This window comes from Chelonoidis abingdonii, chromosome 10, assembly GCF_003597395.2.
Source record: "Chelonoidis abingdonii isolate Lonesome George chromosome 10, CheloAbing_2.0, whole genome shotgun sequence".
Lineage (NCBI taxonomy): Eukaryota > Metazoa > Chordata > Testudines > Testudinidae > Chelonoidis > Chelonoidis abingdonii.
In genome coordinates this window covers 58,204,121-58,228,777 of record NC_133778.1, presented here as the reverse complement: position 1 = coordinate 58,228,777, position 24,657 = coordinate 58,204,121, and the positions used below count along the sequence as shown (strand labels likewise).

At 38.5% G+C, this 24,657-nt stretch overlaps 1 protein-coding gene across 2 annotated transcripts in view; it reads left to right on the top strand.

Moving 5' to 3' along the window:
- The window catches only part of ARHGAP15 (Rho GTPase activating protein 15), a 467,195-nt gene that overhangs the window by 18,957 nt on the left and 423,581 nt on the right, over positions 1–24,657 (top strand). For both annotated transcript variants that reach the window (XM_032780498.1, XM_032780495.1), the window contains exon 2: positions 3,635–3,814. In XM_032780498.1, coding sequence (XP_032636389.1) covers positions 3,650–3,814 — 165 coding nt within the window. In that variant the 5' untranslated portion in view covers positions 3,635–3,649. The remainder of the gene's footprint in view (positions 1–3,634; positions 3,815–24,657) is intronic.

The window sequence follows — 24,657 nt, the reverse complement described above, 5'->3', positions numbered from 1 at the left end:
ACATCTATCTGACACAGCAGAGTATTATTATTTCAATTTTACAAGGGGGAACTGAGACACAAGGAGACAAAGGCCAAAATCTTTAACTTTGTGCATCTCAAAGTGTTTGTGCTCCAACCTCATACACCTGACCTGATTTTCTCATAGTATGTAGCATTTTTATAGCAGTTTGTGTCCAAATAACACATTATCTGATTAGTCCTCCCAACACCTGTGATGTATGTGAGTATGGGTATTCCCATTTTGCTGATGGATGCATGTAGATGGAAGGCCAGTGACTTGTCCAAGGTCAGACAATTACTTAGTCATTCAGGCACCAGAAACTAGATCCACAGAGGAAACTAAGGCTTAGTGTTGCAAAGGCTAACTTTAGGCATTCTGTCATCTTGTGGAATCCAAAGCCCCGAATCAGGTGTTCAGGGTCCTATACAATGCATGGGAACAGTTAGGTGCTAGGAATGGGAACCACAGCAGCCAAGTACCAGTATCCACTTGGGATTCATAGGTGTGAAACCTCTGCTGGAGGTAGGTGCATACATCAGACCATTCCTTTTCTCTGAATAAATAAGAGGTGCCCCCAATAGCAAGAGAACTTGCCCAGAATATGGGAGGACCTGGTTCAAAGCCTCATTGTACCTGAGAGGAGTAGAAATTGAACTCAGATCTCATGTGCCCTAGATGAGTGCACTAGCTACTTGGCTCCAGGGTTGTGGTAGTAGGGGGCCACTGTGACTCTCAGCTTTGCCTGTTAAAGCTGTTCCGCTTTGTATAAAATATTCATGGGGTCAAAGAGCAACCAAGAATGATTCTCTAGCTCAGTGGTTAGTGCACTCCCCTGGGATGGGGGAGAGTCAGATTCTAGTCCCTACTCTATTGAATATTTAATTATTTATACAAAGTAACATTCAACTGCCTTAATTACAAGACAACCTGAACTCTTCCTGCAATCCTCTCCTTCATTCTCTAAACTCATTACAACTTCTGTAGGGGTCCTACAGACAACAGCTTCATTTCCTTCACCACCCTGATTAATTCACTGAGCATCACTTGCACTGAATGAGGTAGGGGTCCTCTGGAAAAAATAACATGATCAAATAATTAAAGCTTGTATCATAATGAGTATGCAGAAAGGGGCTGAATTAAGGTTGCAGAGGCAACCTCCAGCCTGGCATTTCCTAGCTTGTGAATGCTTGACTTTGCAATCTGAATAATATTTTTGACATAGTTTTTGTATGTAACTTCCTATATCTTTTTAAAGAAAAAATTAATTCTACTATATGCAACTATACCAACCTCCCATGATGCATCAAGATTTATATTTGAACCCTAGATCTTCACCACTGAAACAGACTTTTTACCACTTGAACCAACAGACTAGTTGTCATGAGGAGATGGCTTTTAGGCTCTGTGGACAAGCCCTTTAAGAAGGGCACTTAACAAACTGTTCTTCTGTCACCTTCAAGTGCTCTGTGTTCTGTAATATCTACATACTGTGTGTTAATCCCTTCTCCCAACTTTGTGTCCCCTTGTTCCTCCCATGCTCTGTCTCTCTCCAGGGGTTTTGTATCTGTTTCCCCATACCTATGCTTTCCCCCATTTTGCTGTGCCCCCCAGTATTCTGTGAGCCATTGTAACCCCTCCTCTGTGTTCTGCAGCCCCCAGATCATCTACTTTGTCTGTCTGTGCCTTATAGAAGGTTCAACTCTCTGTGAAATTCTTTAGTGAGGCATATGGGCAGGGCATAGGTTCAGACCTTTAGAAGTGTAGCCATATGATTAGTTTGGGTGCAAAATGCACTTGTTACTAATAGCAGGTTCTCCATGCACTGCAATTAAGGAACCCATGCCAAATAAAGCATTAGATAGTTTATCACAAGATGTATATTGCTAAATCTTCTGACCCAAGGTTACCAACTAATGCTAACTTTTATTAGGCCTAATGTGGCCTTATGCTCACTATTACTACCACTAGGCCTCAAGGTAAATACTAGATTTTAGGCTTACTGCAAAGTCCATTTTAAAATAATCTTTTTTCCTTTGCTTATTCCTACCTGTATTATAGTTTTAGTTTCATTTTCACTAATTTAGCAAGATATAAATGGTTATTTACCTGATCGTCTGAGCTCAAGTTATGGGTCAAAGATCAACAGAAGCTTCAGGGTTTTTGGGGGTGCTGTCAGAAAAAGTTTTGTTCCCTGAAAACACAGGCAGGAATTGGTGACTTTCAAACAAATCTCCATGACTTTACATGTCTCTGGCCTCAAAGTAATCTATCTGTTAGATTTCAAAGAACTACTGCACACAGTGGTAGTGGTGGTGGAGCTATTTAAAAAAACAAAAGCATCAATGAAAAGTATTAAGCAACTAAATATGTGGATTGCTAGCACCCCGTCCTTCTGCTCCCCTAGTATAACATATCACTTCACCCAATTTTGAAATATACAACTTGTGGGTGGAAATACAACAAGTGTTTAATGGGACACAGTATGCTAAAGTTTAGCACAGGAAATGCAAAGTATCTAACTGATGGAAAATGTACGGGGAATTTAGGCAGAATATAATGACTACAGTTCCATTGTGACCAGGACACTAAATTTAGTACCCATTCTATTGGAAGATCTGTGGGAACTTTTTCATAACTGCAAGGCCAGAAGGGACCATTGTGATCACCTAGTATGAATGTCCACCTGCATCACCGTAGAGCTTCCCCAGAATATTTCTAGAGCATAGTTTTTAGAAGAACATCCAGTCTTGATTTTTTTACTTTAAATAACAAGAAGCCAGAACCCTGGCTTTGTATTTCATTCAAAAGATGGCCCCTCCCATATTCACAGTGCCCCTTGGCATCATAGAGGTTCACATGTAAGTTATTTATACCACATCATTAGTACTACTTCCTGCAGGACTTGTGCATTCCATATATGTTTCCCACCAAAGTACTAACCAGGCCTGACCCTCCTTCATATGTGGGATATGATGTGCTCAGGCTACAGATGAAATGATTGAAGCTAAGAAAGGTTCAATGTATCTATGCTTGAGAAGACCATGCTAACAGGGCTCCCACATAGTTTTCTAACAAGCCTGTAATGTGGATTTTAGTGAAGAAGTCACTCAGGGTAATTACTTTCAAACTATGTCACTTTCCTTCATATGGTCTAAAAATGTGTAGTGTGAACAGGGCCAAGACAAAGTTTGATGGCTGCCAGTTGGATGTGATAGAAGGTTACAGAGAGATTACACCATAGAGGAGAATGGCATTTGAGATAAGGATAATCTTTTACATAAACTTAATTCTTCCAAGAGACAAGATGGGTGAGGTAATATCTTTTATTGGATGAACTTCAAGAAGTTAGTCCAATAAGATACACTACCTCACTCGCCTTGTCTCTCTAATATCCTGGGACTGACATGGCTACAACAACACTTCATTAACTTTTCCAAGTCAGTTTGGATGTGTGAGTGATTAGTACAGTAATCAGCTGTTGGTTACCCCGGTGTTCAAAGATCACCATGATTTCCTGAACTGGTTCAGCCTGTGTCTGCTACTGACTGCAGTGAAATACAATATGCACTGATATGTTTTTAGGTAAAGAGCACATGTATCTAGAATAACTTTACTGTTCTGTGTTTTTCAGGACGACACAGTAACCATGCAAGGACTTTCGGCTTCCGATAGCTCCTCTGAAAAACTGAATCCCAGCCACCAAAATATAGGGGCTGTTCAAATGAGGATCAAAAATGCCAACAGCCACCATGACAGGCATAGCCAAAGTAAATCAATGATCCTTTCTGAGAATATGAAGGTCAAAGAACCTGTAAGTAAAATTCCACAAGTGTTTCCTGGTCTGATTTTTTGTAAAACCAAATTATCTTCAGGCTTATTAATTCTTTTAGAAACTCTTGCAAGTAGGAACCCATACAGGCAGTAAGAAATGTCACTTTTCAAATAGTGTCAGCAGTTATTAAAGTAAAACTGTTTAATCCAAAGATATATAATGGATTTGGTGCTAGCACCTTTAATGACTATTCAGGATCTCCCACTTTCATGCTTCAGTGTAATTAAAAAATGAAGCTGTGCAGGTGTATCATGCTTACATTTCCTAACATTTTTTTATCACTTCTAAAAGCCAGAGACTAAAATCAGACAAAAGGAGTAAAACGGACATTAAAACTCTTTGAATAAAGGGAAACTTTGCAACCGACACACCTAAAATAGTCTTGCTGTGGGAATTACTGTTTTGCAGAGCTCTGATACTGAAGTTATCTTAATATGTTAACTGTGAACAGAGTTGAGTCATTTTTATCCATTAAAATGATTTAAAATAAAATTGTTAGTGACGAACTTTATTGCCAGTTATGTCCCTGCCCCTGTACTCATTCTGAGCTACTAAACAGACTGATTGGTATGAGTCTCCCCTGGTTAATTTTCTTCTGTAATGGTGGCAACTTGCAGCTGAGGCCATATGATGTTACAAAATTATTTATGCAATGTTAGCTACTTTTTTGGACTCCAGATCCATTTTATTCTCAGTGAATGCGAATAAGTTAGGTTAGCTGGGGACAGACCCCCAAGACTCAGTCAGTCTTCACAGTTATTCATTGCTGTTCTGTTAGAGAGCTGAATATTTCATAGAAATCCATTATACTAACTAAGTTGTTAAATGGAATAAGCTTGCTATAGAAATTGTATTTTTCCTGCATTATTCATTCTTATTTCAAAGGCAAAATTAACCCCCAACACGTTCATCAAGGTAGTTTGAAAAGTGTGATTTTAATCGTTCTTTTTATTTATTTACTTACATGAATTTAGCTCAGGGAAGCAAATCATTATAGTTCTGTATTGAAAACATTGCTTTAGATCATGGCAACTGATGAGAGATTCATTTCTGTATGTTTACTTTCCAGTTTAAAAGTATCATTGGCCTCAGACACATTGCACATATTGCTTTGTTTTTATCCTAAGTGAAATGTTCCTCAGTTATGAACTTGAAACAGTTTACAGAAATTTATTGGAAATACTATAATGCATTATCAGTAAGAACTGTACCTTTGAAAAAGTTTAAAAGTTAAGTATATTTAATGATGCCTAACATATTTTATTGGCTGTGTTTAACAAACGGCACTAGGCTGCAGTTGTTTTTGACAAGCATGAAAACATCACAGCATGAGACTGCAAAAGGAATTATGTAGAGAAATTACAAGTGATCCATCTCTCAGTGAATTATCCACCTCAATAGCCTGCAGAACTCAGCTACCAATTAACACCTACTTTATTACATGTTGGGATGTACTTAATAACTTTCATGTGTTTATGCACTATTACCTTGACTGATGCCTCTTGTACAATTAGGCATAATTGGCATATCAATATGCAAAAGTTAAAAGGATTAACCCTCTTAAAACTAATGAGCATTTCTGTATCCAGCTGCTAAATGAAACAAAATTAGCATTTTTCACTTTTGGGCAGGATTTTATCATGCAGTTTCTCATTGTTGATATTACCTTGTTACATAACTTTAGTTTTGGGGGTAGTATGCTGGACTGTTACAGAGCAAGGGTTCTAAAAAGTTAAATTAGACATAAATATTCACCGCTTCATTCCCATAACCATAGCAGGTAGAAGTATGTTCATTAGTACAGAGCTGAAAAGTTGCTTTGTGTTGCATTTGTTAAGTAGCTAATTATAAGAAGTGGTATTTTGCTCAGTATATGTCATTTTACCTAGCAAACTTGGCTCCAATATCATAGAATGGAAAGCGTTCCATGCTGCTGATTTCCTTTCCGTTTCAGTTCTTTTTCATCTCTTTTTGCCACGCAGAATTTTCTGATTAGATATTGAAATACTGAAAAGTATTTTGGCATATTTACTCACATAAGCCTGGTAAAGTTGTTTGCTAAAGCCAAACTAAACCCACAATTCTTAAGCAAGAATTCAAACATATTGAAATATATTCTTAAAGTGTAATGTTATTTTAATGTAAAAGATTTACCAAAATATCTGTATTACTTTCATGTTGACATATCAGATCCTCCATGCCTGATTAGTAAAGGATTTTGGAGGAGGGCATGAAAGGGAGAAGATATAACTTTGTCTGTGAAGTGCCTTGAAAAAGTGAAGCGTTCTTTATTATGGTTGTTTTGAGTAATGTATTCTTGTTTTGTAGTTTTGGGGCACTTAAGTGAACAACCTTCAGTTTTGCATCCAAAGAAGAATAGATCAGAGCTTAAAGATACAGATACGAATATATCAACTGGATCTTATTGCACTGTGTTGCAGGGCAAAAAAGGACTTATGCTGTTTTATATCAGTTGAGAATCTAAGGGCTGGTCTACACTACGGGGTAAAATCGATTTTAGAAACGCAACTTCAGCTACGTGAATAACGTAGCTGAAGTCGAATATCTAAAATCGATTTACTCACCCGTCCTCATCGCGCGGGATCGATGTCCGCGGCTCGCCATGTCGATTCTGGAACTCCATTGGGGTTGGTGGAGTTCCGGAATCGATATAAGCGCGCTCAGGGATCAATATATCGCGTCTAGATGAGACGCGATATATCGATCCCCGAGCAATCGATTTTAACCCGCCGATACAGCGGGTAGTCTAGACGTGGCCTAACTCTCTGTTAAGATACTTGGTGGGTGGGGGTGGGTGGGGGTGTGTATGTCATTGGTTGGGCTTATCAAATGTTTGGAAACATTTTGTATTGGTTTCACATAAACTGTATTTCTTTGTTTTCAAATATTTTTTTAAACATTATCAATATGAGTGAACTCATAAGAGGCTCCATGTTACTCTGTTACTTCAGTTATGGAAATACATTAGGAATATCTACTGATCTCTCATCTGTTAATAAACATATTTCTCTTTCTATTGATCCTGGGCGAAATCTTCCTTGCCTAACTCATGCAAAAGCCATTCACTTCAGCTAGAGTTTTGTGTAATTTAAGGCAATTCAGGATTTGGTGCATTTTGAACAGTTAGAAAAATATTCCTAAAATATGTTTGGAAAAATAAAACACATTTATGAAGGACCTCTAGTAGTGATTTGTAGAGAAGAGACTATATAATTTTGTGATTTGTGGCATTCTACAGTATTCAGTGCTGTGTCGTGCACATCTTGGGCTCTCCTTTTGAAGATGAACAGATTATTTTCTGTAGTGTGACAATGGAGGATATGCAGCGTACATCAGTAAGGCCATATGAACTGTGCATTTTGTAGAAGTAAAGATGTTGAATGTGTAATAGAGAAGCTCGCTAATGCAAAAGCTTCGATGCTCATGTCTTTTAGTTTGCGATATTTACAATGGAAATGCTTGAGTATTCTATGGAGGTTGGAACTGATATTAATGTAGAATTTAAAGAGCACAAATCTTGAAGCTGGATACAGACAGTAGTAGACAAGAGCTCTTTCAGTGTTTAATATTAGTATCTCAACCACCAATGTACATCAGTATTTCTATCTTTTAAACCCAGATAAATGCATTTTGTTTCATTCAGAGCAAAGTCACCAATGAAATGTCATTTTTATTGGTATTTAGATTAAGAATTAGCATCTATCTTGGACATTCCAAAATGCTAATGTATTAGAGTTCTTTTTGATTAAACAGACTTTGTTGGTTTATTTAGCTCTCTGATACATTATCAGAGAAGCAGGAAGCAATTTTCTTTTTTTCTTACTCCAGTCCTCTGATCATAGAATACTTGCCAAAGTTATGACTAGCCAAAAAAACAAATAAAATAGCTAAAAATACAAGCCTTCTGTTTAACAGAGGTTTTGAGTCATATTATGAGATTGCAGGGCTTCTACATGTTTACTTCAAATCAAGCTTGTAGTCAAGTTTGAGGCTTTGTATAGATTGTCCTGAAGTAGATCCTGATATTTAATTAAAATGACACTAAATCACATTGAATTGATAAGACTTGGCATCTCAAACAAAGGTAATTGCCCGTATTGGTTTTGTACAAAAATAGAGCTGCTTGGAAAATGTGCAGCCAACACAGACTGTCAACTCCATTTATAGATCAATATGTGAAAACCATTGATCAGGCAGGCATGTGTAACACTAACACTTTGCATTTATTTGTTGTTTTTATAGCATGTTAAGACTTACAGGATTATTGGCTTCCAAAATATTTTGACTTCCTCATAAATATGTTATTATCTGTTTAATGTTCATTAAAAGACAGACTGCATCCTTTCTAAAAATGTTCTCAGTTTCATGGTATTTCTCTTGTTGCTGTAGGAAGTTTTAGCTGAAAATGGATTATTCCCTTCTCTATAAGATCACTGGAACTCATTTTTAAAATAGTATATTTAGTGGAAGTTTTTGAAGATTTGCTTTTCCTTGTACTTCCTTTTTTTTTTCCCCTGGAGAAAAACAGGCATTGACAAAAATATTCTCTCAACAAGTAATTACTTAATTCATTAAGTAATTCTCCCCATTCACAATACTATAAATTGCAAAAAATAAAATCTATTTTATTCTAAAAAAGGTCTGTTCACACTTGTCTCATAGATATCCTCATATTTATATATAGAGAGAAATATCTACATCAATATTGATATATACACATACACACCTAAATATATACATAGGCATTTTTTCTTTGGCTTTCAATAAAAAATGTGGTAAACACCATTAAAAGGGAACAGTTTTGACTCCTGAGTATCTGAGGTATTTCAATTGTTGCATGTTCAAAAATAGTACTAGAATATTAGGGATAGAAAAATGAATGTACCTCAGATGATACAATGTGATAACTGTTAGTAAATGCTTACTTTTTAATGGCAACCACTTTAATTTCACCAAGCATGTAAGTGTTATATATAAAATAAGTAGATTTGCATTAAAGCAGTGACTTGTATGAAAGTAATTCTAGTCCTGTTTCTCCAGCAAAATTGTCCGTGGAATCATAGAAGTTAGAAATGGAAAAGATATGTTATATAACCCATTTTTTTCCCTACCATTGAAGGAAAATAAAAGAATTTTCAGATACCTCATTTCTATGTTCTACTCTGTGCAGTTCAAATATATTTTATGTCATCAGATCAAAATGGCATTTTACTTCTATTCTCTGTTGTACAGTAGAATATTGTACATATAAAATGTTCAGATTATAAGTAAAGTCATAATTCCTTGGCCTCCAACTACTTTTACATATGTTAACTTTAAGTATGTGACTAGTCAACTGAAGTCAATAAGCATTTGTAGGAATAGGGCCTGAGGCCTGGTCTATACTAGGGAGGGATCAATCTAAGTTATGCAACTTCAACTACATGAATAACGTAGCTGAAGTTGACGTACTTAGATCGATTTACCGTGGTGTCTTCACTGCGGTGAGTCGTTGGCTGACGCTCTCCTGTCAACTTTGCCTGTGCCCCTCACCCAGGTGGAGTATCAGAGTCAACGGGAGAGTGTTCAGCAGTTGATTTATCATGTCTAGATTTGACATGATAAATTGAACCCCGCTGGATCGATCACTGCCGGTCGATTCAGTGGGTAATGTAGACAAGCCCTAAGTCTTTACTTCAGCAAAACTGCATTGAAACCAACTGCACTTCTGAATGCTGGACTGGGCCCACATATTGGTTTAGAAGAAAAAACTAAGGTTTTGAGAAATTAGTCAAGATAAAAAGATAGATTGAACAATATAATTTGCTCTACTGCCCTTTTTCATGACCAATGATTTCTTATCAAACTATTTTTTGTCAGATATATTTTCATTTTTTCACACGTGGAAAGCAAGGCTTAGGAAGGCACCTTTGTTTTCTAAAATAGAATTTTTGAATTTCTTTTGTTTGTGTATTTTGTTACTCTGTGTGTGTGTATCTTTGTATATGTGTATTTTATATTTATATTGTGGGTACCAGAACTGAATTGATCTTGGCTAAAAAGGTGCATGTTAATTTTACTGTTAAAATCTCCATCTGTCTATATTGAAGGCAATTTCAGTATAACATTTCAGCTGCATAACTTGAGAGACAACATCATAAGATCTTACAGAAAAAGAAATAAGCAGTACCTATTTCTTTTTGAAAGACAGACTAAATTTGCTTCAGCTCTGCTGCGGAAGTGGTGAATGTAACCAGTTTGTGGTGTTTGCTAAATCAAACTGAAGTTCAGACAAGATATTATATGAATTGAAATAGCTGATTTTTGATTTTTACTCAGTGTGACACATGGATAGGAAAAAAGTTCAAAAACCTCCAGTGTGGTTGGTTTTTTCCTTCAGTCATACATTGTTTCTCGCTGTGAAAATCTTCACCCTATTTACTAAGTACAAATTGGTCTTGCCAAAGGTTCTGAAAGTTTACTACTTCAGTTTAGATACTAACACTTCAAAGAAAAATGCTACTCTACAAATTAGTATATTGCTATGCCAGACTATTTTAATCTGAACCTAAATAAATTCATTTATACTTTACTACTGATTGAAAAGTGCCATAAATGTACGTTGGATACATTTTTTTTAAAGTTAGTCCTCTGATTACTAATTTGAATAAAAAATGCTAACCTTGTTAGCATCTGGACTTATTTCCATAATAACAACCCCTTCAGAACCTACAAAGTAATGAATAATTGACAACAAATGAAATGTTTTGATAGTTGTCGGCACAAAGCATGTTTAATGTTTTGTGTTGCTTCCTAGCTAATTATGTAGATGACACATTTGTCAGACCTTGACTGCCATTAGAAACGTGTTTCCAGAGGGGAGAAAAACAGGCTATTCATAGAGTAATTAACTAGAATGCTCAATGACCTGTGAGAGATTCAAATGGCTGCCAGTTCAGACATTGTTTTGTTACAGAAGCAGAGGGGTAATTAAAATTCCAAATTACAGTGCTATGATGAAGCATTTGTTTGTTGACAGTATACTCTTACTCTAGTTTGTTAATTCTTTTTTAAATTGCTTCTAATCCATTTTATAGCTTTAGGAGTTCCGTCTTTGAATTTACTGACAACTAATATTATGGTAAATTGTTCTTCGGTGGAGTACTGCAGGCTTGGCACTTTCATGGGAGCACAAGGTGGGTGGGATAGAATAGCTTTTCTTTCTCTAAACTGACATACCATGTGCTGTCATTGAAACGAACTAACACAGCACATCTTGTGAAATGATATGTTCATAATTCTACATTAAGAAAGATGTCTAGTTATAGGAAGAAATGATTCAGATAAAGTAATAATAATCAAACAAATTGACTAAGGTGTCCTAAAACATTACAGCAGAGCTCTTATATTCTTTAAATGACAATGATCATTTAAGTAAACATTTTGGGAAGCTGAGGTCTAATTAAAAACAGAGGATCATGAGGCAATGGTCTGCATGAAGAAACCTAACACATAGCATGAAGAATGGTATATGTCGTAAGAGAAGATTATATCTTTGCTAACAACCTTCCTAGGCAATAATGGATATGACAGCATGAGATGTCTTTTCAGGAAATATGAGGATTGTTTGCAAATCCAAAGGGGTAAAGTTTGCTAAACAATGAATTAAATGCAAGCCCAAGTGAAATATTTATTTACTTTGCCAAAAGTGAGAATATGGCTTTGTTAAAAAGATCTGACAGAAGTAACATGGTGTTTGATGCAGGGGAGCTGACAGCGGCATGGAGTGAGCGCTGATTATCCTGAAGACACTGTCAGCTAGGATTGATTTCCACTTTCTCCGTTTATGTAACGGTTCCTGTAATACAGCTGACCCCGAATCACGTTACCTTGTCATTTCTCTGCATGGATCAAGAAGAGATGAGCTGAAAATAGCTAGGCACTGACCTTGAACTTGCCAGAAAAGTGAGAAGTGACAGTGGTGGTTTTTGTGTGTGTGTAGTTCATGTACAAAGATTAAGCTAAACTGTTATTCAGTTGAGTTCACTGCAGCAGCACAAGGGGGCAGAACAGTACTAGAGATTACAGGTAAAGTACATACTTTAGTTGAATTTTATTTTAAAGAAGCTCAAGTCTGTGCCAAACAGCTCTCTTGTTTTTTAAATTTGGGAGATGCTCTAGAGAAGAATAATTGATTAATCAAAATCCTTATATTTCCATAATCTGTAATTTTAAAGCAAAATTAATTATAAAGGTTATTGAATACTGATATACCTTTCTAATGAATAATTTAAAAAGTGCTAAGAAGTGTTCCATCACAGTATGTTCCATATAAAGATTTCCCCTCCAGTTCCTCCAATATTTAGTAAGAGAATAAGGTTTTTGTACTGCTATAGCAGTAGATCCATTTTAGCTTTTTGGGAAGTTTATCAAATGTGAATTTATTCCTCAAAAAATATACAAGTTTTCTGTGGTTTCAAAGGAAACAATTTAGCTGAAATATGTTCATTACAAAAGTACAAGTTGGTAGAAGGCATACAAAAAAAGGAGGACATATAGTTGAATGGGGCAGTGGTGTCCCAGGTATGATTGTTCTTGCTTTGTGTATCTGCTGGACCCAACCATGCCTTACGGGAGAAAATTGAAAAGTAGGTTATAAATATTATCAGCATCTACCAAAATGGCTATTGTGTAAAAACAAAAACAAACCCTTCACTTGTTTTGTTTTACATTTTCTTTGTTTAATTCTTATCAACTTTTTTGCACTAGTACTCAGGCCCTACCCTATGGAGTTCCATGTGTGGGATGCTGTTTCAGAATTCCCCACCATGGAAAATATTCAGGAGCTGACACTTATAAAAGGATCTGTCTGTTGGTTCTCTTACTTTGGTCACTAAAGCTTCAGGCAGGAAAACACACACACCACATAAGATGTCTATCTGGCTGCAGTTCCCCTCCTGATTTGGTGAGCAGGCTTTTGGCAACATCAAGGCAGACATGCCCGCTGAAAAGTCTGTGACCCCTCAGTCATCATCGAAATCCTTAAATCCTATTCTCAGGCATTGGCTTGAGTATATATGCTCTGGGCTTGACACACATGCCTTCTGACTTACAGCTCCTGAGGATTCACATGGTTTCTCTCAAGTACTACTTTGTTCTTCTCCTTCTCAATTTGGGGGTGGAGCTACAGCACTCTGGACGTTAAAGCAAAAACATTTCCCTAAAGGGACTATTAGATACCACTCTGGAGGTACAACCTGGTTCAAAGGTGGTGGCTGCAGAAATCCTTCCCCAGAGCTTGTCCTCCTTTGATTGTGCAACGCTTTTAATAAGGGACCCTATTCCCTGACATCCCAGAATTCATTTTATTCTTACCATCTATTTAATTGCCCTCTCAGGGGGTTTCTATAGTGAAACAGGAAGTGTTTTATCCTTCCTTAGAATCCCTCACTTATTTGAGAGTGGGTAAAGTATACATCATTTTTCAAAGAGTATATTAAAAATTGACAGAGCAGCATCTCTGAACAGTAAAACTCATGGAAAAACTTTATTTTTGAGATTAATGCTAGTTCTTCAAGATTAGGAAATGTAATGCTGCACTAGCAAGTTAACAATATTCATGCATTACCCCTTTTTAAATTATTGAATTTTGCTGTTACATATAATTAGTGGAAATTTTGCAAGGCACCATTTATGGGAGTAGGTGCATAGGATATGCACGAGGGTCATATTGACTAAATTTGTCCCAGGTAAGATTATGGAATAGTTACTGTTTAATCATTTTGTTGTAGGTGACCTATAATTAGAGCTGTGTGTGATGAATCCACAACTCCATTAAACTTGTCTATTTTCATTACAACTCAAAACTCAGACCAGGTTTACTGAAAGACTCCGTAAGGGTTGCAAATCTTTCAAATAAGATCCAGTCCCAGGTTGAGTGAAAAAAGGTTGATTTATGGCTTTCTAACAAAACTCTGTAAAATTTGTGGTTTTGATGTGAAACCAGGTGAACTTTAACTGTTCCAACTGAGTTTCTCTTTTTCCAAACCTAAACAATCTAAAACTCAGGAGGGGTCAATACAAATGCAGGAAGCTTAGAACATGCTTAACATAAACCTTTGCAAAGTGAAGTAATTCAGCTGTCACAGTTAAGGAATGGAATAGTCTGAGAGATTAAACCTAAGATTTTAAATAAATAGCAAACATCTAATTATATTTTTTGTAGTTTAGTATCTAACTCAAATTGAAATGGTGCCAATGCTTTTGTGTCAACTTCACTGCTTAATAGGCCATTTGAAACAGCACATGGGGTGTGTGTGTGAGAGAGGGGGAGTGTGTGAGAGAGAGAGAAGGGGAAGTTTTTCTGCATCTGTTGTGATATGCTGCTGTTTAAATATTCATTTTTTGTTTTCTGTCACATGACATATGCTGGCTCCCAGCTAGCTTGTATGGAGATATACTACTGGCTTTGCATTCTGTATGCTGGAACTAAAATGTTACCAAGAAACACAAAACTAAAGCTTTAGGCCCCATTGCTGGAACTGGATGTAAAGAAACGACATACCTGGTGTTAGAGAGTGCACTTCATATTACACAAGTAGTGTTTCAGTTGGATTCTATGCTCTTCCTTTCTCTTTCTCTGGTGTGGCCTAGTAAAGGGGGCACTGGGCTAGCACTTGAGGGACCTGGATTTTGTTCCTGGCTTTGCCACTGGCCTGATAGGTGAATTCTGGCAAGTATCTTCACCTCTCTCTGTCTCAGTTTTCCTATCTGTAAGATTGGGATGATGATGCTGTAAAGTGCTTTGAAATTTTCAGATGAAAAGCACTGTATAGGAGCTAGATGCAATCTTACCCTTCAACCATGCTCACTCTCATAATTGTAAGTACATTAATGTAAAGTGGAATTACTCTATATTTACACTGGTATGTCTTGGAGTAGAATGTTGACCCACGTCTTTAAGTAGCCTTCATGTGCTGTTCTCCTATATCAGTACTTCACTACTCCAGATTCTTTTTTTTTTTGAGTAAAAAAGTGTTTTGCTTTGTTTCCATCCACTTGAAATCAGTGCAAATGGACCTTCCAGCTGTATCACTTTTTCCCCATGGCTTTCCACTTTCATAATATATATTTGGAAATTATACTCCAACAATTTTATTTGCAAGAGTTTTTCTTTGCAATATGTTAAAATAGATGCAAGAAGTGCAAATGACATGGAATGATTTTTCTTCTGCATTATTTTTGCTTAATCATTTACTGCAGCTAAATTGTGGTATCTAATACACTTCCTTTCAAAATGCCATTAGATTAGAAATACATAGGTACTGAAACTGAGATAATTATGCCAAACTTCCTACAGCTAGTTGTCAGCACCTGACCTGCTTTGTTTCCCACAGGGGAAAAGTAATCTCTGTTTCTTTAAATTTCCAATGAAAAGGGACATGTGTCTTCTTGCATTGAGTTGCATTACATCACATCATGTGATACAAAGTGACCCAACACAACATGACAGGAGAGGTAAAGAAACAGTTGTGTTTTTTTTTTGTTTTGTTTTTTAATACTATGGTAGTGAAATAATGGTAATACTGAAATAACGAAACAATATTGAATTATTCTGGCCTGTCTTAAATATATGCACAACACAGAGACACAGCTACCAGATGTTGTTGTTTAATATACAGAGAGAAGATTTAAAAACAAAAATTAGAATGCCCTTGTTAGACAAACAAATAATGGGAGAATCCTTCTGCCCTAAATCAGACAAAATTCCTTCTGAAGTCAGTGTCTTTTTTGCCTGAGTAAGAAGTGCAGGCCCAGGCCTAGTAATATTAACATGATTTATAATATTTTACATGATATTTGTTCACTCATTAAGTGCTGAAAGAAATCTTTAGTCATCTGTGACTACACAGTTTTTACTGTGCTACACGCTATGGTTCCTTTCCATTCTACATCCTGGGGTAGGGAGAGTGGAATTCAGATCCTCCTGTTCAAAGAACCCAGGCTTCCTACAAATGGAGTTGAAGGAGAATCTGAATTGTTAACAGTATAGAGCCTATGATACACATCTGAATAATTTTATTCTATCTAGCAGAGGACAGTGCTACACATAAACACTAGCTACTTCATGATAGTGTGGAGTATGGCTAAGATTTTGTGACAATTACATCTATTGTTTTCATGATGAATGGTTACCTGCGATATTTTGAAAAATCCTGCTGGACCATAGAAAAACTAAAATAAAAAGTTGTTCAGGAATGGATATACTGGTTACAAATAACTAAGAAGCCCTTCCTCCATTTCCAGAACCAAATTTGAAAGGGTTCTGAAATGATCGGACACATTTTCCTGTCCCTGCAAAAATACTGCAAGAAATGTTACTCTACAGGAATTTTCATCTGTGGCCATAAATGGAGGAGCAGTGATGAAAGAGTCTATTCTTATGGCATTTCCAGCCACAAGGGATGTAGAGCACCCATATAAGCATCCAAAATGTGGATTTTATCTGAACTAAACCTGAATTTTGAGTCAGCTGAGGTTCTAATAAACAATTCTGTTATCCTTAAAAGCTCATTGTGCTTTGTGGTGAAGTCAGATTTCTACTTTATAATCTCACTGGAAAAAAAAAAAGTTATTCTTTTCAGTAGCTGCTTCAACTTTGAGTTTTCCATTTTTATCAGCAAAAGATAAATTGAAAGTTCATAGTGTTCCCAGTTTAGATCTTTTTTAAAATGAAAATGTAAATCTTGAATGTCTACCAGTAAGCGCTAGAACCTGAAGACATTTGGACATTAGCTAAATAAATGTTTAAAATGCCACTTGGTTGTAAAAGATCCAAAATAAGAGGTTATTCATTCCTGATTTTTTTTTTTTTTTTAAAACAAATCCAGAAGTTTTAAAAAACTGGGCAGGGAGAAGAATTAGAGCGGTGCCAGCATGCTCAGTGGAGGAGGCGGAGCTGAGGTGAGCTGGATGGGGGAAAACCCAGGCAGGGTTAGCTGCCTGGGGAAGGGAGGAAGTCTCCCCAGACAGGGTTAGCTGACATGGCAGCGGGGGAGGTCTCCCCAGGCAAGGTTAGCTGCCACGGAGGGATGAGGGAGAGTCTCACCTGGTGGGTTTAGCTGCCGTGGGGGGACAGGGGGAGTCTCCCTGGGCAGGGTTAGTTGCCGTGGGAGGACGGGGTGGAGAGGGATTAGCTTTTGTGGTGGGGGGGAGGAGCTTCCTGGGTCGGGGGGCTGAGTTAGCTGTAGTGGGGGGCAGGCTTAGCTGGATGAGGGGGTGCGGGGTGCAAGGAGGAAGTTTTGCCTAGGGCACGAAACTTCCCTGCACCGATCCTGGGCAAAAGACTTGGCTCAGGAGAGATGGCTCTTCTGTACAAAGGTTCACATCAAGCTGGGAATGTTGAAACCGTTAGGGATTTTACACCAGTAAATTAAAGTAGCTCCTTATCTGCTCTAGCTTAGATAGTCACCAGGTAGATGCCGCTGGCTTCCTGACACACCCTACCCTTCCTGCACCAAACAGCTCTTTGCCCTAAGGAAGATGCTATTGCTACATATATAGTGATTTATACCATATCTACAACAGGACAGCACCTCTCCCAGACTCTGGGCATCACTGATGATCTTAAATGAAATAGACATACCAGTATATAAGTATGTGTGAATGAAATACATCTACTTGTGTGTGTGCGCGCACACACACACACACACACACACACATGCTGTTAGTTCATTAGAAGCTGTATTCAGTTTTCATGAATCTGTTTTGTTTTTATTTGTCTTGGTGTATTTCTTGCATGACTGTATGGTGGATGAGCCTTGGTGCATTGAAATCTACCTTTAAAACACTTCTCATTTATCACACAGTTCCTCTACCTAGAAATTCCCAATGCAACTACTGCTAATGTTTGATAAGATTTGTACCTGGTAGATTCTAAATTACATTAATGCATAAAGCCAGCAATGCCAGGCTCCCTATTATTACAGTTATTAAAGCTGTAACTGAAATGATATCTTTCATATTGATCTTCACCGAGCAGCTCTTATCCAGAAGCTTTGTTTCACATTAAAGACACTAATGACTGTCTCCACAAAATGAGCTGCTTAACAGTCAGAAAAAGTTAAATGAAAAAAAAAAACTTTGATAGTCACCTTTGATAGCTCTTCATTCCAACATCTCTCATGGCCACAAAGTGCAAGCTAAGCAGTAACAGACCTTTTAATAAAATGTCTTAAAAGGAATCAATGGGATTTCTCACAAAGCTTAATTTCCAGCAAGATATATTATTTAAATGTTTGTATTCCTTTCCTTGAGAGCTGATGTCCTTGTGTCACAGCCAGTATTTTTCTGTAATTTTCAAGATACCTTTTTCCCTTCTGTTTTTAAAGCCCTAGTTTGATTTATTACGATATTGGAATGTATATAAAAATATAGGTCTGTTTTCTCTTCTTACATTTGACCTGGTTTTCTCTGGCACAACCCGGGCTGTAGTTACCAGAAGTAGATGTCCAATGGCACCATTATATTCTGTATGTGAACAGAATACCAACCAACACTCTCCCAATAGTAGATGGGCAGGGACAGACCAGTTGGAAAATGCACCAATACAGTGCCTCTTCAAGGCAGTCTTTTCCCACTGAGATTCCTATGAAGCCATGAATAGATTTTTTAAAATGTCCTCATCATTGGAACCTTTGTGGGAGAGTGACTACCTGGCCTTTCATGTGTGGATATCCCCTACTAATACAAGTGGCCTCCCCAGATGCAGAATTTGGCAAATGCATCTGAAGGCCTGCCTCCTTACACTAGCTTTTGAGAAGGGAAGCCTCTGACAAGGGCCAAGGTTTGTGGGGGTTTTGGACTTGGTTTTATTATGACGGGGGTTTAGGATTTTGTTAGTTTGCTGGTTGGATTTTTTGTTTTGTTTTTGGTGTAGAAAGCAGTTTCTGGCTTTCCTTCTGGATTTATTTACGTATTTATTTATTTATTTTGCAAAGGCACCTAGAAACTAAGATAAGTACATTTAGTTCAAAACTAACAAACTAAATAAATCTGACCTTTTTTGTTTTACCTGAACCAACCTACTGTAAGACATTTGACATATGGCATCTATTTAAAGAACAGGATAGCAAAAATGCAAACAAATTCTCAGGATGGCCAGTCGCAGATTCTCATGGGAAAAATAGACTATTAAATTTTAATGACCTCTTTATACATACAAAATGTTCAGTTCATAGGAAAGAAAGTAATGATATTTTGGAATAGATCAAGATATTTCACATTAGATATAAAAAATGTAAGAACATAAGAATGGCCATACTGAGTTAGACCATTGGTCCATCAAGTTCAGTATCCTGTCTTCTGAGAGTGGCCAATAATTGACTATCATTCATTCTGCTGCAAACTATAATAATGCAATAGAAACTTCTCCTACAGGATCAGTTCAGAAGATGGGTCATGGCAGGAGGAAGGAGACTAGTAGGTAAAGACAGGGAGAAGGAGAGGAATTCATATTGACAGAGACGCAGGGGAGAGCCCTGGGGGCAGAAGACTGTGCAGAGATATAGGCATGGTCTACACTACAGAGTTAGGTCGAAGAAAGCTCCCTTAAGCTGACCTGTTAGTGTATGTGACTACACTACCGGGTCCTTTACGCCGACCTAAGTCACCTCTAATGTTGAATTCTGTAATTCACCTCTGTGAGAGGTGAAGTGCTTAATTCGATTTTCATGGGTTGACTGCGAGGTTGTGCAGATGTGTTATGCAATTCGACTTAACTGGCCTCCAGGTGGTGTCCCACAATGCTCATCTGTGACCGCTCTGGAGATTATTCTCAACTCTGCAGCCCTGCAGCCAGGCACACAGGAAACAGTCCCTCCTCTGCTAAAGCTCTGGGAATTTTTCATTTCCCATTTCCTGTTTGATCAGATTTGGGAGTGTGCCAGCTTGAGCACAGCTGATCATAGAGACTACGTGCCCCAAACGTGCTACATGCCCCAAACATGCAGTGAACGGTTATAAATTCTGATTATGTTATGGCTTGCACCTAGTGTAATAAAGGATTTTATTTTATTTTATTTTTTCTTTTGAAAATGGCCTTGCTATGGAAACATTTTATGCATGTACAATGGTCCCTTTCTTTTTATCCATGACTGACAGCTGGAAAAGTGTCCTTTGGTCTGTCATCAACATCTGAAAGCAGACTTTTGCTGATTAGGAGCAGGAGAAAGAGAACACAGGAGGACATATTCACTGAGATAATGAACGCCTCTAGGACAGCTGACAGAGAGCTGAGAGCACTGTCTGAGAAGTTAGACATGGACATGGACAGCAGAGGAGCTTCCCATGAGCATGAGTGTGTGGAATTGGATGAGATGCTTTGGATTATGAGGGACCAATCAGACATGTGGAGGCATTTGATTGAACTGCAGGAACAGAAGCAGGAGGATAGAGTCCCTCTACAGACCCTGGTGGACAGCTAGCCAGCATTGCCTGGCACAGAATCATCCTTCCCCAAGCATTCTATGAGACATGAGAGAAAAGTCTATTATCCCTTTTGCTTAACTCAAGTGAAGGGTACAAGGAACAGAAGATGCCCATTCAGAGACCTTTGATGGTCTAGAATGCGGTGTTAATGTATCTCCCATTCCAAATTTACAACCTCTTTTCCCCAAGGCTAACTCTTTTTTTCTGTTCTGTTCTCCCTCTTTCCTTATGTTTGTTAAATAAAGTAAATGGATTTGGGAAATAAATGTTATTTGTTGAATAGAAGCAGTGGGCTTAGATGGGAGGTTGGGTTTACAGGGACAGTGATACAAGCCACGTGAAGCTTTGGGAAAGCACAATGCAGACAAGCATCTCACATTACTGTGACTCATTACTGAAACAGCTTTCCAAAGCCTTGAGGATATGCAGTGCCTCTTGCTGTGCTCTTCTTATTGCCCTGGTATCTGGCTGCTCAAAAATGGCTGCCATGCGATCTGCCTCAACTGTCCATCCCTGTGGAAAATGTCCCCCCTTTTTTCAGGGATATTATAGAGCACACAGCAGGCAGCTTTAACTATGGGGATGTTCTCTTCACTGAGGTCCAACCTTGTCAGTAAACTTCTCCAGTGCCCTTTTAAATGACCAAAGACACATTCAACCACCGTTCTGCACTTGCTGAGTCTATAGTTGAGCTGTTCCTTACTGCTGTCCAGACAACCGGTGTATGGCTTCATGGGCGCAAGGGGTAGACTGGGTCACCCTGGATAACTATAGACATCTCAACATTGTCAATCTTCATTTTGTGGTCTGGAAAGAAAGTCCCAGATTTCAGCTTTTTGAACAGACCCAAGTTCCTAAAGATGCATGCGTCATGAACCTTTCCCGACAAGCCTTCACTGATATTGGTGAAACACCCCTTGTGATCCACCAGCACTTGCAACACCATTGAAAAGTACCCCTTTCATTGTATGTACTCTTTGGCAAGGTGGTCTGGTGCCACTGCAACTAGGGAATCCCATCGCGGCAAAAACATCCACTATGTCCTGCACTTTCCCAGACTCACTACCCTTCATAGCAGAAGTCGATTAATGGCCCTCCACACTTGGAGCACAGCAGCTCCCACAGTTGATTTACCTACTCCAGCTTCATTCCCCACTAATCAGTAACTGTCTGGTGTTGCAAGCTTCCAAATAGCAATCACCACTCACTTCTCCACTGTCAGAGCAACTCTCATTTTTGTGTTGCTGAAGTGCAGGGCAAGAGAAGGCTCTGCATAAAGTTCCTGGAAGGTGGCCTCCCACATTCAAAAGTTCTGCAGCCACTGCTCGTCATCCCATAACTGCAAAATGATGCAGTCCCACCAGTCAGTGCTTGGGACCAGAAATGGCTCTCAACAGAGTGCAGTTGCTCTGTGACTGCCAGCAGCAACTGTGAATTGTTTTTTAATGGCTTGCAGCAGGGCTGCTTGCAGGACATAACTATATTCCATGCAGCGGACCCTACTTCAGCTCTAGAAATACTGCAGAAGAAGGTGTGAGGTGTTTGAGATGCTCACAGCAAGAGTTCACAACAGAGCAAGGTCCATGCTTCTGGGATTATGGTGTACATATGGCAGTATTAAGGCGTGAAAACCGCTGTTTGCTGTTGATATGAGGGAGGGAGGATGGTGCATCCTGGGATGCTGACGCAATGTTCCCATTCTCCCCTGCGACAATGTTTTGTTCCCATGAGGCACTGCACAAACTTCCCAAAACACATTGCGGCAAGTTGCACTTTGGGATAGTTACCCATGATGCACTGCTTTGTGCATCGATCCAGGCACTACTAGTGAGGACACACTCTATCGAGACAATGAGCATGGTGTGGCCATGCACAATTGACTTAATTCAGAGGCTCAAAGTTGAATTAGATAAAGTCAACTTAATTTTGTAGCGTAGACAAGCCCATAGTCACCATGTAGCCTTTGCCCCATTTCCCAAGATCCAAACGGATCTTACTTCTGCCACTGCAATGGAAGGAGTTGGATGAAAGTCTGTGCAGGGACATGTTCTGGCTACTCATTATTACAGTTTTAGTTATAGGTTTCAGAAACAATTAAGGAAACTGCTAAATATGAAAATAATTCTAATTACTTGTTAATTGAGGTTATCTGCTTCACATTATTCAAAACACAAATTGTGTTTTCACTTGTACCCAGAAATGATAACTTAAAAGACTAAGTCAAGATCCCTCATAAATAAAATGCTGCTCTTTGCTGGTTATATTCATTCAGTATGAGCTACTCACACCAGAGACATCAAGGAAATTATCTTTATTAAACTCACAGTTACAATAAAAAGATGAGGTTCCAAATCTCCAGTGAATGGCGCATTTCAAACAACAAAAACGGAGGAGAATTAAAGTGGTGAAATAGCTGATCAAAAAACACTCCTAGTAGCAAAAAGTCAATATATAAGGTTACCAGACTGATTTCCAATAATCCCAGATCAGCTCTTTAATGAGATTTTATTACTCAGGAACAATGGCCTCAGGTTGCACAAAGTATTGTATTATCTCATAAATTAATGCAAAATAACCCAAATAGATCACTTACCAACTCACTGTTAGTTGAGTATCTGGGATCCAGACAAATCACTAATGTCACCTATGCAAATATCTGTCCTATAAGTGTTAGGTCTTGTATTTTCTAGGGAATTACCAGTTTTTGAGAGGTATAGGAGGAGGATTATACCTGATTGTTGGAGGGAGATTCATATGGGGAAGAGACCTTGAAGATCATGGAGCACAATCTAGTGCACAGCAATTATATATGATGATGATATTTAAAAGAGGTTGGGCCTGTGTTTACTGATCATCACTGTTTCCCAGGACACTTGCCTTCTTTAAAACCATACACATTCCCCACTGTTCCCAAAAGGCTCATATCACTAGTGTGATAGACCCAGGCCAGTTAGGAATAGCAGAGTAGTAAAGGGGGATATACTGGCCACTGGGTAAGCAGTTTTCTATTCCCTGAGTGACCAGAGCAGGGGCTGCTCCAGGCTAATGAGAACACCTGACTCCAATTAACCTGCTAAGAGTCAGATGAGGCTGTTAAGCACCTGACTCTAATTAAGGCCCCTCTGATGCTATAAAAGAGCTCACTCCAGTCAGGCCAAAGAGAGCCAGAGAAGAGGAAGTGTGAGTGAGGAACTGGGAGCAAGAGGCATGCAGGAAGCTGAGAGTGAGTAGGCATACTGCTGGAGGACTAAGGAGTACAAGTGTTATCAGACACCAGGAGGAAGGTCCTGTGGTGAGGATAAAGAAGGTGTTGGGAAGAAGCCATGGGGAAGTAGCCCAGGGAGTTGTAACTGTTGCGCAACTGTACCAGGAGGCACTCTAGACAGCTGCAGTCCACAGGGCCCTAGGCCGGAACCTGGAGTAGAGGGTGGGCCTGGGTTCCCCCCCAAACCTCCCAACTTCTGATCAAACACAGGAGGAATTGACCTGGACTGTGGCTTCTACCAGAGGGGAAGGTCTCTCGGCTGTTTTCCGACCCACAGGGTGAATCTGTGAATTGAGCAAATCTGCCAATAAGCACAGGACCCACCAAGGTAGAGGAGGAACTTTGTCATCCTAGGTAGATAAGTGTCCTCTGTTACAGAGCTAGTATTAAATCCAAGGCCTTGATTTTATGCCATTAAAGTCAATGCCTTTGCCATTGACTTCAATGAGCATAAGATCGAGCCTGACACGCAGTGGCTTTTTTTAAACATAGGCTGAAAATGTCTTAAATTGTTTATAAAAATAAAAATATTCTTAACAGAAAGTAATTCAAGAAAATTACTTTATAAAGAAAAGTAAAGGATAACATTTTCAAAAGCACCTAAGTGACTTATGAACCTAATGAATATTTTCTAAAGAGATATATGCACTTAAAGATGATTGCTGATCCCTACTGAAAGCCAGGATTTCACCCTAGATACACCCTACACTAGATACTTTTGCCACTGTAGGTATATTGGTTAGGAGTATGAGTTTTTTTAACAACATTTTTATACTGGGAAAAAAAGCTCTAGTGTAGGTGCAGTTATATCTGCTAAACAAGTGCTTTTGATGGTATAGTTATTTTGTTCAGGTGCCAAGTATAAGCTATACCAGCAAAATCACGCTTTTGATAATATAAACTGTTTCCACATTAGGAGGGTTTGCTGGTATAGACTAGGCATGTCACTTTTTAAACAGGGACTAAGTGTCTTAAATCACTTAGGCACTTCTGAAAATGTTAACCTAAATCTTACACAATAAGGTTAAGCAAAGGGAGGGAGAAAAGTGGGAGATTGCACCCTTCTGTC